Below are 15,291 nucleotides of genomic sequence, written 5' to 3'. Positions count from 1 at the left end.
GACGATAGTTGTGTCGTCCCCACTGACCGATGATGACGCACTGGACTGCTTATCGTCCCTGATGTCTGGCAGCTCCACACCTTGCGAGGCCATGGCCGCCTCCGCCACGCTGGCTTCCTTCGGATGGCGCTGTCCCTTTAAAGATGCCGGCGCCGGAGCAGCCGTACCCTTCCCATAGGGACAGTACCTCCTTAAAGATGCGGCCGTCTTCCAAGGATATAAATAATTCACTTAATGAATAGCAAAACCTATTCAAAAATTACAGAGCTGAGGTGACAACAGAGCGAACAGCGTCGTCTCCAGAGTGCTCGACTCCAAACAACCGAATGTAAACTGCACTGCGGGAGCACTTCAGAGGGTTCGAAAGCGACCAGTCGAATGTGCCAGAAGTAAACACGAGTTTTTGTTTTTTGTTTTTTTGATACCGACCGCAAGTCTGTGTGTTAGCAGATACTTCAAGTCTGTACGTTGACCCTGCATTCAGGACTGTGACGTCATATTGCAGGATTTGAAACGCACTTGACTGTTCTATTTTATCGTCCGTGGCGAAACGATTGTATCGCATAAACTAAAGGATTTTTTTCCCGAAAAGTGGCAATAAAGAATGTAAGTGAACCACCAGTACATAATATCCCGCGCATATGGCTTGATATGGAAGGTAAATGTATTGGTTATTGTTTGTTCTTTATTAAAACCAGTGCCCCGTGTGGCAGATAGCACATTTACAGCAGTTAGATTGAGGAGCGCAAAAGAGGTGACGCTACCGGCTCTGACGCCATACGATGCCATCCATATGTCTGGCTTGAACCGAGAGGTAAACGTCTCTGTCATCAGTTCTTGTTTACGCCTGAAAAAAAATATATTGCAGCCGATTTTCCACGTAGCTGTGTCTCGTGAAGTTATACGAACGTAGCCGCCATGGCCGGGCCGGCCACCTTCATTCGTCTTGTCGCCTCTCTAGTAATGAATACATCACTTTCGCAAAAATCTCCTCTAGTAGGAGTCATCACGCGCTTAACATTACACCCTTTTTTCACGCATTAATACTTTTAAGAATAGCTTTTTTCCCTAAAACAATTGAAACTTGGAATTCGCTACCAGGAACCAACCGTTCTCTCCCATTAAAGGAATTCTTGTCTGTGCACCCTCAACATTGCGCTTAACTTTCTTTCTTTGTTGCCTATTGTATTTCTTGTGTTTCTTTTTTGTATGTTATTGTATTATCCACTCCTGCTGTAGCCCCACCAGGGGCTGCAGTATGTGAAAATGAATAAATAAATAAATAAATAAATAAATAAATAAATAAATAAATAAATAAATAAATAAATAAATAAGACGCGCGACTTTGTGCTCACCCTAAGCTTAGCCGCGCCGCACTTCCTGCCTGCGACTGCGCAGTGGCGACCGCGATGCCCTGACGCGGATTGCATACGAGGCCGCCGTGGACCAGGCCAACTGCGGCGTCATCTACAGCGAGATACGCCTGTTCGCGCAGATGATGAGCAGCACCATGTCGAGCCTGCCCAAGGGCTCGGGCCCCATGACCCTCAACACGACGCGGGAGGTGGTCGACGCCGCGCTTGCGGGATTCAAAAAGGCCGAGGACGAGTGCGGCATCAAGGCACGCCTCGTGCTCGCCTGCTTTAGGGACAAGCCCGGTGAGAACGGCGGGGGACAATATACTCGTAGCGGAAGCGCCGGTTATGCGGTCTTCTACCTTCTTATGGCGCAGGCGCTGTTCGGTAAATGAGTGAGACTGATGGTTCTATTTGTGTGACTGAAAATTAGTCATCCGCACATTTATTCCTTTCCACGTACTCGCCAGAAAGTGAAGTGCACCCATCCCACCGTTTCTATCAAGCCTAGATAACGTGAATGAAGTCATCTTTTGCGACCTTAAAGATCATCCCCAATGTCCTAATGTCTTGACAACGCCTTTTTCCACGTCTTGTTCTGTGTGAAAGCAACGTCCTTGCTTACCGTTCTCCGAAGCATCACAGCGATCCCCTTAGTGGCCCTAAAGTCCAGATACGGTGCTCTCAGACTACTTTTTGTGCTTATGTAAAAACGGACGTTGATTTTATACGGAACAAGGCGTAGTAAAGACATCGGAGGCAGTTGCAAAGCAGGTGTGAAAAGATGACTGGACCAATGTTATCTAGGCTTGGTAGAAGAGGCGGGACGCGTACATTTTACTTACTTGGGAGCATAAAGAAAGGACTAAAGGTGCCGATGAATAATTTTCAAAAATGAAAATTTCAGAGCATCGGTTTCAGTCTTTATTGAACAACCCTCGCAGATAATCATCATTATCATTGACATATTCACCTGCTCCCACGAGCTCTGTCTGTGAGCCGCCGAATAAAATCGTTGCTTCGCTACATGTCGTGCGAGAGGTAGTAAAATCGATACCCGGTACCCTCCATCATTTGTAAGACAGAGGTCGAACCAACACTTTCTTTCGGTGACTCCTAGACAGAGCCCGTAGGAGTAGGTGCAAATGTCCATGATAATGCTGGTTGTATACAATGAAAAGGATGAAGAACATAACGATAAGGAACGCTTACAACATTTATGAATTTGACCTGGTACCCACAGGGGTGCACGCATGGACGCAGTACTTTCATTAGGCTTTTTCTTTGATTGTAATTCGACGCCGGTGCTTTTCGGTAGACAGATAGGTTCATGTCGCGCCTTGCAACGGACGTCCTCAAAAGAAAAAAAAACGCACACGTTAGAATCTATGTGAAAGTGAAGCTGTATTAAAGCGTCTAAGTGTTATACATCTGAGTGCGAAGCGTGCAACTGTCTTTTCTTAGCTGTTAATGTTTATGTACCACACAGTTCACATCCTATGCCAAAATTGAAATACCAGTGCAGGCGGATGCATGCTTTGAAACGTCCACGCTCGTACGAGGACAAATACGGTGCATGGTGTTTGTCCAGGAAGAAATATTTATTTATTTATTTATTTATTTATTTATTTATTTATTTATTTATTTATTTATTTACACATGCTGTAGCACATACACGGCTGTTGCAAGGGTGAGAGTGCTTTAGCAAAAAGCAACATTTAAAGAAAGTGCATCAACGAATAAATCAAGCGAAAGCGAAAGTGCAAGAAGACTATGCAGATACCATGCACTGTAGGAATCGATGTTATGCGAAGCATATCGCAGATCGTTTGGGGTTTTGCATAGCGTTGCTAGATGAACCAGCGTGTTTGTGTAGGGCGAGTAATTGTGTGAGGGACGCGAGATTGTGTGTGTGTATGTGCGTGTGCGTGTGCGTGTACGTGTGTGTGTGTGACAATGCAAGCAAAACGTTTGGGATTCAATCGTACTTGTAAAGTTATTGATTATAATGTATCCTTATAAATTTCCAATCAATCCTAGTTTTTTTAAACAAAGCAAGGCACTCTCTGTCAACATGCGTAATCATTACGAATTCTTGCATTTATAACGGAATATGTTGTTGAATACGATCAACTTGCAAAGCCACAAGTCTGTTCTAAGCGGCAAGGGCGAAGTTCAGGTAAATATGCACTGCCCTTAATTCCCACGCTGGCTGAACAACCATGCTTGCAGCTCTAGAAGACACTAGTGTCAAAGCTCGCGCTACTGACTTTTTTTGTAGCAAACGATACTGTCAAACTATAGCAAAATATATTGTGAACATGGCGGCTTTGTCACTTCTGGCGTTTGCAGTATGGCAAAACATGAAGTTCGAGGTCTGTTCCTATTAACCACTCGGGGAAGCATTCGAGAGGCATAGACGAAGACAACTTGACATTTTTTTTTAATTGGAAGCCAGGCAAGTATCAGTGCCAAGTGCTGCTATATTAAACAATTGGGATCATTCAATGCGATCTTGATGCGAAATTTGAAAGAACGGAGCAGCGGTAACCGCGAAATGTTTTTCCCACGATTTTGAGAGAGAGAGAGAGAGAGAGCACAACGTTCGTCTATATATTTCAAAAGTCATTTATACTGGTATCGTGCACAGTGCACAGGCTTGCTTTTCGCCTGCCCGGGAGATCTGTGGCTGTTTTCGTGCGACCAGTGCGGGGTTGTTTCCACGCAGAGTGGGCTGACGAGGTTGTGACCCTGTGCCAGGAATACAAAGGCAAAGGCGTTGTCGGCATGGATGTGTGTGGAGTGTTCGCCCCGAAGCAGACCGAGAAGGAGGGCGAGGAGATCCTCCATCCGCAGGTCATCAGTGCCTTCAAGGTGACCGTGGCTCACGTATAGCAACGAGTCAAGCGGTGTGCGTAGAGCAAGGACCGCACAGGACTTACAGTACTCGTAGCACGTTTTCAGCGTTGTGTAAGTGGCACGCTTACCTCACGTGGTGCTACGCGTGCCCTGTATTATGATGTGCGTTGCATTTGATAGAGCCTAACACCTTTAGGAAGCGGGAACAGGGCCGGCGTCGCGATACCGTGATATAGATGCCCCCGACGCCTCGCACTGGATTCTTTCGTGTTTTAACGTCGATTTACCAAACGATAACGTTTACGTAGGCTAACAGGTACATGCCGGAATAGAAGCAGCGCGAAATAGCGGGGGCAAAGCAAGAAAACTAATGACAAGTCGTCTTTGTTCTTGTTCTGCCCCGTTCTTTCACGCTCTTTTGACTCCAGCGTCGGTTCAGAATCGCCTTGGTGCTTAGAGTACGCACGGAGAGTGGCACACAGCGCCATCGTGGTAGGTAAATTGCTTCGCGTTGTGTCATTCTGATGTATAAATACTTGCTAGGCGTATTAACAACTGCTAATGCTTGTAAACTTCCCGAAGAGCGTTTATCAAAGTTGCCTTCTCCACAAGAAGAGACTTTGTGAGGTGAAGCCCGCTTGGATTGTATCTTTAGAGACCTGCATATACTGGAATTAGTTGCGTGGCTGTACTTATCTGTATTTTGCGGGTTCGTGTCCAACCGATAACGTAATGGTAACAATGACAAGTACCATAATAACAGAACAATAAATAATAATAAATGCGTAACAGCCAGTATTTACCTTCGGTCTCCTGGTTTTCTGAGACCGGCGCTCTACCTACAGCGCCTTCACGTGCCGTAGGCTAAGAGACTTAACTACTACTAAGACTTAACTACTATTTGCTTACTAAGACTAGACTTACTACTAAGACTTAACTACTGAAACAACATATCAGGCGCGCGTGTTTGGGTACACTGGCGATGGTATTAGCGTCTAGGGGTGCGGGGTCATACAAGTGAGGCGGTAGTAGCAAGTTTTTGCCGCAGCAGTCATGCCTGGTTATAATGGGTCAATTGAGTGATTCTTCATTTGCAGACAAATGCAACCGACAGTGACAACATGTGACGCCACCCTGCTAACCCGTTAAAACTAAGACGCCAAGGATGACAAAACAATGTTTGAACAGATAGCTACAGATATATTGAACCGTCGGCCAACCTGTCTGAGGCACTTTACCCTTGTTCACCCCTGCTTTTATCCCACAATTGAGTCGTCGTAACTCGTGGGTATTTGTAGAAAATATTACACCTTTATAATCAGTATAAGATGTTGATAGCCTTCTGGGATTCGATTAGGTTCTCTATTTCGACTACTTTTCCTTCTCCTAAAGGATGAGTAGGATGATACAGAATGTTGTATTTGTAAAATAGGCTAAAAACCTCTTCTGTTGTTTTCTGAAAGAAGAACAGGGTAATCGCAAATGGTTCACAGTCAAAACCATTTCTCAAGCTTCGCAGAAGGGTTCTTCATCCTCAAGAAAAAAAAAAGCTTCTTGCATGTTAAGCATGCGTGGTCAATTCTAAGTCCCAGCACAGTACCACTTCGTAGAACCTTTCAAGTTTGCAACTTCTACATTTTCGGAGTGTGCGTTTGTGCTTGCTCAGCTGATCCGATACCGTCTGTCATTTAACCATCACTGCACTCCTTGGTGGGGCAATCGGGCGTGCCAAACTGGTTTATCTTGTGCGTATATATACAGTGCATCTGATTTTATGCGAAGCATATTACGAGGGCTCAACCCAGCTCCTCAGACGCGGCGGTGACCATGAAATCACGTGACACCGTGACGTCACGACAGAGGAGAAGTGGCTTTGGCTCAACTCTTGCAAGACGGGCTGGGTGGGAATCGAACCAGGGTCCCCGGAGTGTGGGACGGAGACGCTACCACTGAGCCACGAGTACAACGCTTCAAAGCGGTACAAAAGCGCCTCTAGTGAATGCGGTGTTGCCTTAGAAACGCGCTGTTTCTAAGGCGTGCGTCTCTTGCTCAGGCGCACATTTCGTTGCCGCGCCGAACGCTGCTTTGCTCGACGCTCACCGCGTCCAATGCGGGGCGCGTAGTCGCTGCCCTGTAGCCCATTGTCTTACACCCCTTGGCGGGTCGACGGGAACGCTGTCGCGTTCCACTCTTGAAGGCGAAGAAGTAATGCATGAGTTGTTTCTTCGTCTAGCCGAACCAAATATAGCCAAGCAACAGCAGTTCACCAGGCTAAACAGTGGTTCAACAACTAAAATAAAGGCTAGTATGCTTCGCATCCTGGGCTTAACCTTACCTAAGCCACAGCCATTTTTTCAATCTCTAATTCCAGTGGGGCTGGTAATCCAGAACAAAGTAACAAAAAAGAAAGAAAGAAAGAAAAATCATAACGGCATTATTGCGTTGTATCCAATAAATAAATTTTGTGGAACACTGGTGTCCTTTTATTTATTTTTTTTAAATGTTCATCGCCGGAATCTGGGGCTTTAACAAAGTGGACGTGGCAGCAGTATGCCGCAAGAAGAGAGCATCCGTGAAAACGCAAATGACCGTCACTTGAAAGGCTACATTGTTTCCAAGAGCGCAGCGAGAAGTTGTACAAATATTTTTTTACTTGAAGGACGTGGTGTCGGTTTCAGTTGAGAACGAACCGCTCGGAAAGTACACGGTGCGCGTATGGAAACACAAGAGAAAGGGCACGAACGCTCTCTACCAAGCAACAAAACAATGGATGTGTGTCGACTTAAATTTTTTTGGTCAAAGTGCCATTGCGTAGAGTCATGCTTATCGGTAGCCGGATAGTACGTGTTTCCTAAGTATGTGCAATGTTTCAAATAAATAGCGTTGAAAATAATTTAAAACATTCACATTCACATTCATTTTCAGAATACGATTCCCTTACATTTTACAGATTACGAGAGCATGCAACTAAGTTGTTGCAGCATTGATCGCTAAAGCAAACCTGCTGAAACAATGTATACGCAGGAAAGTAGCGAGGTTAAGGTTCTTCTATCAGCTATACCCATTTATACGCATATTAAGCGTACATCCGAGGCTGTACGTGCGACATTCTGACTGAATTTCACCACGTTACCACGTTACCCCAACGTTACCACCACGTTACACTAAATGCGAACTGTGAAAGCTTACATTTTTTTTAAAAAATCAACCTTTTAAACACTCATCCCTTGTTAAAACTGCAAAAGACTGGAACAAACAAACTATAGATTCAATCATATTTGACGGCACCGACTCCCTCACCACCTCTTAAAAGAAGTTGGAACTATTTCTCGTGTAATTTGTTTTTATAATTTTTTTGTTTGCATACTGTTTAGTTATAAGCCTGAGAATGGCTAGTTGAGTTTATTTATATCGTGGTAATACCCACCCTGTAACACGCCGACAAGAAATCGGGCTATCGGAAGTCAATAAGTTCGTCCGGTGCAGCTCGCCCTCTTTGTGATGCTCGATGACTGAAGACCGGGCTAAATGAGCAAATGATATTGTCAAGTTTGCATCATTCTGCGAGCACACACACTGCTGCCTTATGGGAGTTATGATGGACGACATGAGCTATACGGCAAGTAGTGGTAGGCTACGGTATAGTTAGGGTAGCTGTGGAAGACTGGGCGCTTTCGTAGGCTTCGCCACGACGACAGCGCTATTGAACCGCGGACGTTTGTGAAGAACATTCGTTTTACTAAAGGGCGCAGCCCTGTAGCAGTCGTCATGAAAGACATCGTCGGTGCCACACGAAAACCAATCACAACAAAATTTCACTGCAAGATTGCTTATAAATGAGTGGTACACATACTTTAGAAGCAATCTTAGCAAAGCTGAAGGCCCAGTAATGATCGTTTTATTATTAGCAGCCTCTAAATAGCCCCTAAGCAGGCACCGCCTGCACCTGCTGGTAAATCGCTACCAGGCAAATCGAGTACATCAGCTTCGAGGTTTCTCGGCGTCTCGCGGGCAGCCGCGAGCGCCGCCTCATCTGCGAGGTCATGCCGACGTGCAGCGCTCTTTCTCAACGTTCTGAGCAACGTGTGTCTTCGAGCAAGGTGGTGATATATCCCAAGTCCTGCTGCATTTTTTTTAAGTATTGATATAACAACCGTTCATTTTTCAGATCTTTCCCAGACACATTCCCTCGCAAAAAAAAATATTAAGGGGTTTTACGCGCCAAAACCACTTTCTGATTATGAGGCACGCCGTAGTGGAGGGCTCCGGGAATGTCGACCACCTGGGGTTCTTTAACGCGCACCTAAATCTAAGCACACGGGTGTTTTCGCATTTCGCCCCCATCGAAATGCGGCCGCCGTGGCCGGGATTCGATCCCGCGACCTCGTGCTCAGCAGCCCAACACCATAGCCACTGAGCAACCACGGCAGGTACATTCCCTCGTCTTTCAAGCTTGAAATTTTGCACGGAAACTGCTCAGACGCTTCATTCTAGTTGGTCTCTAAAGACATGGTAGCTCACGAACCGGTTGGTAGTGTTGCTTGCAGACTTCGTTTACGCTCATGAGTCCGACACCTAGACGGTGTCGGCACATTCGCGTAAGAGTTGTCTACCTTGTTTTCATCTGCCGAAGTTTCTCAAAACTGCAAATCCCTCAGATGCGTCAAACCTTAATGGAACATCCAGCAACTGTGAGGAGAGAGAGAGAGAGTCGGGGCCACCGGCGCCGGGTTTGAGCTCGACCGTTTTACTCGTTCCCTCTCTGACAGAAAGCGGCAACCCTGGGCGTGCACCGCACGGCTCACGCGGGCGAAGCTGGGCCTCCGAGCAACATCGCGCGCGCCGTCCAAGAGCTGGGCACCGAGCGCATAGGTCACGGCTACGCGGCCATGCGCGATGGTGGCGAGGCCTTCAAGCTGGCTATAGCCAAGAACATCCACTTCGAGGTCTGCCCCAACAGCAGCTACCTGACCGGAGCCGTCAAAACGACCGAGGAACACCCTATGATGGCGTAGGTGTGGCTGCATTAGATAGATAGATAGATAGATAGATAGATAGATAGATAGATAGATAGATAGATAGATAGATAGATAGATAGATAGATAGATAGATAGATAGATAGATAGATAGATAGATAGATAGATAGATAGATAGATAGATAGATAGATAGATAGATAGATAGATAGATAGATAGATAGATAGATAGATAGATAAACACGCATGAGATAATATTTTGTTCAATCAATCAATCAATCAATCAATCAATCAATCAATCAATCAATCAATCAATCAATCAATCATATATTTGTTTGTTTATTTGACGTACCCAGAAACGAAATTGAAATCCCGATTGCTGGCACATGCTTACAGCAATAAAAAGGAACGTACAATGCTGGCAAAAAAGAGATAGGCAGAACATAACAAAAATTGAGAACAACTGGGTCTAATACGAGAGAACAAACACATTGAATATAATAGTACAATTGGGAACAGGCAGTTTAGATATAGCGAAACGAAAGGCAAATTGAATAGAAAAAGGAGGAGAAAATGAACAGCCTGTAAAACTGACATTGCAAAGCTCAGAAGAAACAATGACAATGACTTATGTAAAATACTGAGATCAGAAAGACGAGCGTTATAGTTTTTTTTATATAAGGACAGTTGAATATTGACTCAACTGCGTGGAATTTGAAATTCGAATTTGAAATGATGACCCTTGCTCGAAATTCTAAACATGATAAAACTGAGGAATTGGGGACAGGTAAGGATTCCATGACGGGATTTGAAGGGAAGCAGAATCTCAGCATGATTACGTCGGCAACGAAATGGTGGCTGTGATAATTCAACAAGGCTAAAACAAGATCTACTGACTATGATGATGATAATGATGATGATGAGCATAATTTCATTTAATGTACTTTTTTACTGCGTCCAGGAACAACACTGAGGCCTGAGTGCGCAGTGAAAGAAGAAAAGGTAGGAATGTAAGACAACTGCAACAAATGTTATGGGATAAAAAACTATATAAAATAAAAAAAATCATCTGCATAAATAGCGACATACGAAGCAACGATACACCAATACCACAATTGCGGGACGGAGTTCGCATTAGGAACGAGAAAGAAACTGTGAAGACAGGAGAGGGTTGCAGCTAGAAAGAATGATGAAGAGAAAGTGCGAAGATCCGAACAGAAAAAAAGAAAACAACTACTTGGAAATGTAAAAGTTTGGGCTAGTTGTTGGGTAATCCTTAACTATGCTTACATCGCAAGGCTTCACGTGAACGAAAGACTAGGACACGACAGCCCTGACTTTCAGTTGAATGTTTAATCAGCGAGATAACACTTATATACCATTTTACAATGCAAGCACAGACGCACTGCTGGCTTCTAATCGCACAGACATCAGTTCCACGTGATATCAGGGACCACGGGTTACGTTCACAACTAAATGTAAACGCACACGCACTGTTGTCATCTAATCGCACAATAGTTACGTGTGATATCAGGTACACGGGTTATATTCCTGCGGTCTACCGCTCCTTATCGGTTAGTGGCGATCGTTGGCCCGTTGACACAAGTTTATCTGCATCTTGCCTTCTCAGCAGCCTCGATTATTTCTCTGGGTTTTTTTAGCTATTTCTGCTTACGACCGCGCAGGCTTCAAAATTCGGCCTGCAGCCACGCTCTTTACAGTGAATGGCCGAATTAACCCTTCTATGCCTCTCCTCACATTGTTCTCATGCTCGCGCAAGCGGTCATTCTCTCCTTTCGTCCACGCAAAGCCTTCCGCTTGTAAGCATAGCTAAGAAAGAAAACGCGTTTTGAAAGATATCGAAATGGATAATTTCATTTTGCAAAAGATTTTGCACTCTGTGGAGAGATGAGCGTCTGCTGAGAGAGGCAGGAACGTCAAAGGGTCTGTGTTCCCAGCTAGTCTTCTGCGGAAGCCGCGCTGAAACAGAAGCTAGTGGATTCGAACGGGTAATAATTCCAAGAACGATTTTGTATTAAAAAAAAAGAAAAAGAGGACGTCAGTACGACTACTTCGGAATAAGTGACGGAAGTCTAGGATAATTATTCAATCTTGAAAAGTTGTTGGTGCGCGAGGTCAAAAAAAAAACGGCATTTATATACAGTATACTCATTACCTTTTTACCGTTCAATTAGCATGCTATTTGAATTGGTTGTGCCATTCCACCCCACAGAGGCGTATTCAAGTAATGGGAGACAGATGGATGTGAAAAACTTGAGGAAGGGGACCGGGATACGGAAATCTCTTGTAAGTCTGCAGACGGAACAGAGCGTGTGAAAGCCTTGTGATGCTACGCGCTTAGAGTGGGTGGATAAGCTTAACGTACTACCAAAAAGCACACCGAGATTGCTATATTTTAACAACCCTATAGTCAACACTGCACGCTCGGCCGAATACGGGAAGACGGTATTAGGGGTATTACGCGAATATGAACAAGAAGAATGATTTCAGATGAATTTAGAGTCAGCCCGTTTGATCGGCACCGTTCGGAGAATCATAATAAGTCGAACTGCAGAGCGTTGCAGTCCTCAGTACTGTGCATCTCCTTAAATACTTTGATGTGGCTATGAATTTGCATGCCATATGAAGTTCCGATTATTTCTTTTGGTGCGTTTACTGGCCAGAAGCAGTTATGCACAAACTCACAGATCGCGGTGTTGGCGCTGGCTGTTGTAACTTCTGATGCAAAACGTATACGCCTTGTTATTGTACAAGAAGCGCGCAAAAGACAAAAACAAATAAACAAACAAAAAACGAAATCGGGAGAGACACTGAAGACTTTTCACGTGTTGGAATGCGAAAGCGCTACACTCCCTTTGGTGAAATGTTTATTTTATACACTCATTTTATACGCTCATGACGTGGCGTTACCTCCTCCCCATTGGCTACTCCGTCAGCTGCCCCATGACGCATGCACTAGGCACACCTTTAGTCAGCCAGAACCGTAAACCTCCGTGGAGTCGGGAAAGCGTGCTCGCCCCGCACCTCGGAGGCCCGGGTTGTATTCCCACCCAGACCAAAATGTGCCATTTTTTCTTTTCAGAGCCATTGGTTTATTTTGTTTACAGGAACCTCCCTGACAAATTTGAAGTCAATCCGAGCATTTTTTGACGTGTTTTTACTCTTTGCGCCGGCAGCCATTTTTGGTGCCACCTTTCGGTCACGCCGATAGATTTTTCGTGTAATGGGGTATGTAATTCTTTCACATTAATAAATGTTAATGCCGAAAGACGACAGCAACAGAGCTATAAAATTATAAACTAGAATAGAATCCTGTGGGAAGTGCTCGATGTCAAAAGTGGCACCGCCTGCTCTTAGGGCTCGCCAACTACCTACGTAAGCCTTGCCTGCTACAGATAAATAATAATAATAATAAAAACCGAAAAAGAAATGTGTGTGTGCTCGTGTGTGTAGGCGGAAGTGAACTAGGTTTATGGCGCATTCAATTGGCGGAACGGCAACAGAGGCAAGGAGCAGAGAAGTACCTCAGCCGAAGTGTGACTGCTTGCTCCTTCATTGAAACGTTCCATGCGCACCGAGAGCAGGCGTGAGGGTGAAGGTGCATCACATGACCCCAAATCCGCGATGATCATCATGCGAACTTCGCTTATCAGCAGCCATTGAATGCTGGCGCACACTGAACCAAAACGAGGAAAACACAAACAAAATAAAAACATTATGACGCCTTCGCGTCACGTGACTTCCTTCTCATTCCGTTTTTTTCGCGCGGGAGCAGCCCGGACTGCTCTCGAATGCACTGGCGTCGTCAAAATGCTCCTCATTTTATCACAGTGCTCCTACTTCTGCTCGCCCATTGGAACGCAGGTACTCTCGCGAGAGCATATTGCGGACACTTTTTGAGTGCTCCTGTTTTCTGTTTTCCCAAATAGAATGCGCCATGAGATTAGATGCCTGGAGGAACCTTCTGGAGCGTCGGTAATTTTTTCTCAATTTTCTGGCGTTATTTCATCGGCAGTTGCAAGAAGCAAAACGCCAGCTTCTCGTTGAGCACTGATGACCCGACCATCACGCACACGGATATCGACGACGAGTACTGGCTGGCGCTCAGGCTCGGACTCACGCCCGAGGACATCATTCAGACGGTGGGTGTTGCGAGTGTTGCGTGATGCACCTGACAGTGCGGCTCCATTCCAACGTCGCTTGATTTCGGCAGTGTTAAACTTGGCGAGTGCCAACCAAGGTGTCGTGATTGCGTGACTGCGAATGTGCTTTTTTTTGCGGCTGATGCTCTTACTTTCATAATTTCATTTGTAAGTGTGCGCCCCTCCCATCTCTGTCTCACAGTGCTCTGTGCTCTCGCACTCTGTTTTATTATTCTCAAAAGATAAATGCTAACTAGCCCGTTGTACTACAGTTCTTCGATACCATTAGCGAAGATGGTCATCCGAAGACAAAATTCCTCGTTCGTCAGTGAAAGGCTACATACATTCGCCCCCAGATGTAGCTTGCATTAACCCTTTCCCGTTCCTTTCTTGGCCAGCCGTGAAGAATGCCCACCAGCACGAAAGTTTTAAGGAGGTATTTTTGCATTAACTTACGTTCCGGGCTCCGACACGAGTCTCGCGAGAATTGTCGAATTGAAACGGCAGCACTTTTCACTGCTTTCAGAACCACAACGCCATTAAGAACTGCTTCCTGCCCCCGGACGAAAAAGAGTCTCTGCGCAAGTGGTTTGACCAGCTCAACGGGCTCTCGTAGGATGTCGACGTCGCACGCAGGCATGCTTTCGTGGTGGAGAACGCAGCCCCACACTTCACCGAGACTCCCCCAGCTGTCTCCCAAGCGGCAACAAGGCCGCATGTTTTCTGGAAACAGATCGTCGTCGATGACCGAAGCAATATTAAAGCATTGCTTCCTCACCCCCGCCTCGTTTCACTGCGTACTGCTTTCGAGTCGTCCTTATGCTTTATAAGATTAGGTTCGAGTAAATGAACCCAGTTAGTCTCGGGTGGGGCGTTCCAAGTGAGAAATTCGGGCGATGCCGTGTTCCGGCCCAATGGCTACGGTGAAACTAAGCTGTCAACATCTTTAACGAGATTGCCTTTACTGTGTACCACTGCGGTAGAAAGGTTGCAAAAAGAGATAAGGTGCCTCAGAAAGGCTGGCCGACGTTTCGATAGGAGGATCCATCTTCGTCAAAAGCCGCATTGTCATCCTCGTCAGGTTAGCTTTAGGAAGGTTATAATGTAGAGTCACGTGCGGCCGTTGTCGGTGGCGACTGGCTGTAAAGGGGGAGACTTAAAAGAAAATGAGCACTGTCGCCTGACGGCTCTAAGCGTGGTTTCTAAGACGATTGAACGAGAGCGGGAGAGTGGGAAGGCGGCAGAAAGAAAAGAAAAGAAAAAGAAGGGCATAGGAGGCTCTTTGGGAAGCGAGAGTTTAGGGAGCCTTCAGAGAACTGGACAAAAGCCGTAGGTGTCGTAGGTGGCGTACGTTTGAGGTTTTAGAAGACCCGGTCAGCCGGTCAGTGCGCGAGTAACAAAATGACACATGAGTTGTAAGAATGACTTGAGTAATGTAGTAGAAGTGTGTCGGGTGATTTTGAAGGTGTTAAGATGGTGAGGCGGAGTGTGGGGGCAATGGATAGGGCAGTTGGAAGACAGCGGTTTTATCCTTCAAGGGATGTTAGCCTCAGAAGTTCGGTGTAGACGTCGTCAAAGCTGCATTTATTTAGAGGTGTCGTGACTCCGTGTGGTCGAGGCGCTGAAAGAGGTATTCTGGCGTCTGGGACATTGGAATGTGTCAGTGAGGGTCCTTAAAATATAAAGAAAGGAGGGAAAGCAAAGAAAGAAGAAAAACGGAAGAACAAATAGCAGGGTGACAGCAGAAAAAGCGGGAGGGGGCATGTGCCTGCCTGAACAGCCAGATAATGACCTATGTTAAATTTTCTTCCAGATATGTCACTCATTGCCAACACTCGTTTACATTAGCTCCATTTTAACAATGAAATAATATTTCTAAATATTCATTCGTCCTTCGAACAGTAATCGAGTGCGGATGAACTAGACGCTTATATAGTCGA

General features: G+C 45.5%; 1 protein-coding gene across 5 annotated transcripts in view; it reads left to right on the top strand.

The window, feature by feature from the left end:
* Nucleotides 1-14,133, top strand: part of LOC135914309 (adenosine deaminase-like) — a 34,937-nt gene extending 20,804 nt beyond the window's left edge. For 4 of the 5 annotated variants that reach the window (XM_065447097.2, XM_065447093.2, XM_065447094.2 and 1 more), the window contains 5 exons: nucleotides 1,399-1,658; nucleotides 4,084-4,229; nucleotides 8,984-9,225; nucleotides 13,225-13,351; nucleotides 13,878-14,133. In XM_065447097.2, the coding sequence (XP_065303169.1) occupies nucleotides 1,399-1,658; nucleotides 4,084-4,229; nucleotides 8,984-9,225; nucleotides 13,225-13,351; nucleotides 13,878-13,967 (865 nt within the window). In that variant the 3' untranslated portion in view covers nucleotides 13,968-14,133. Of the gene's footprint in view, nucleotides 1-1,398; nucleotides 1,659-4,083; nucleotides 4,230-8,983; nucleotides 9,226-10,149; nucleotides 10,191-13,224; nucleotides 13,352-13,877 lie in introns of those variants that run through there. The other variant, XM_065447098.2, reaches the window with a different exon arrangement.
* The last annotated feature ends 1,158 nt before the right edge of the window (nucleotides 14,134-15,291 follow it).

The sequence above is a fragment of the Dermacentor albipictus genome, chromosome 3 (assembly GCF_038994185.2).
Source record: "Dermacentor albipictus isolate Rhodes 1998 colony chromosome 3, USDA_Dalb.pri_finalv2, whole genome shotgun sequence".
NCBI classification, from domain to species: domain Eukaryota; kingdom Metazoa; phylum Arthropoda; class Arachnida; order Ixodida; family Ixodidae; genus Dermacentor; species Dermacentor albipictus.
Note: the sequence above shows the minus strand (reverse complement) of the source record. Positions and strands in the feature narration are given on the sequence as shown.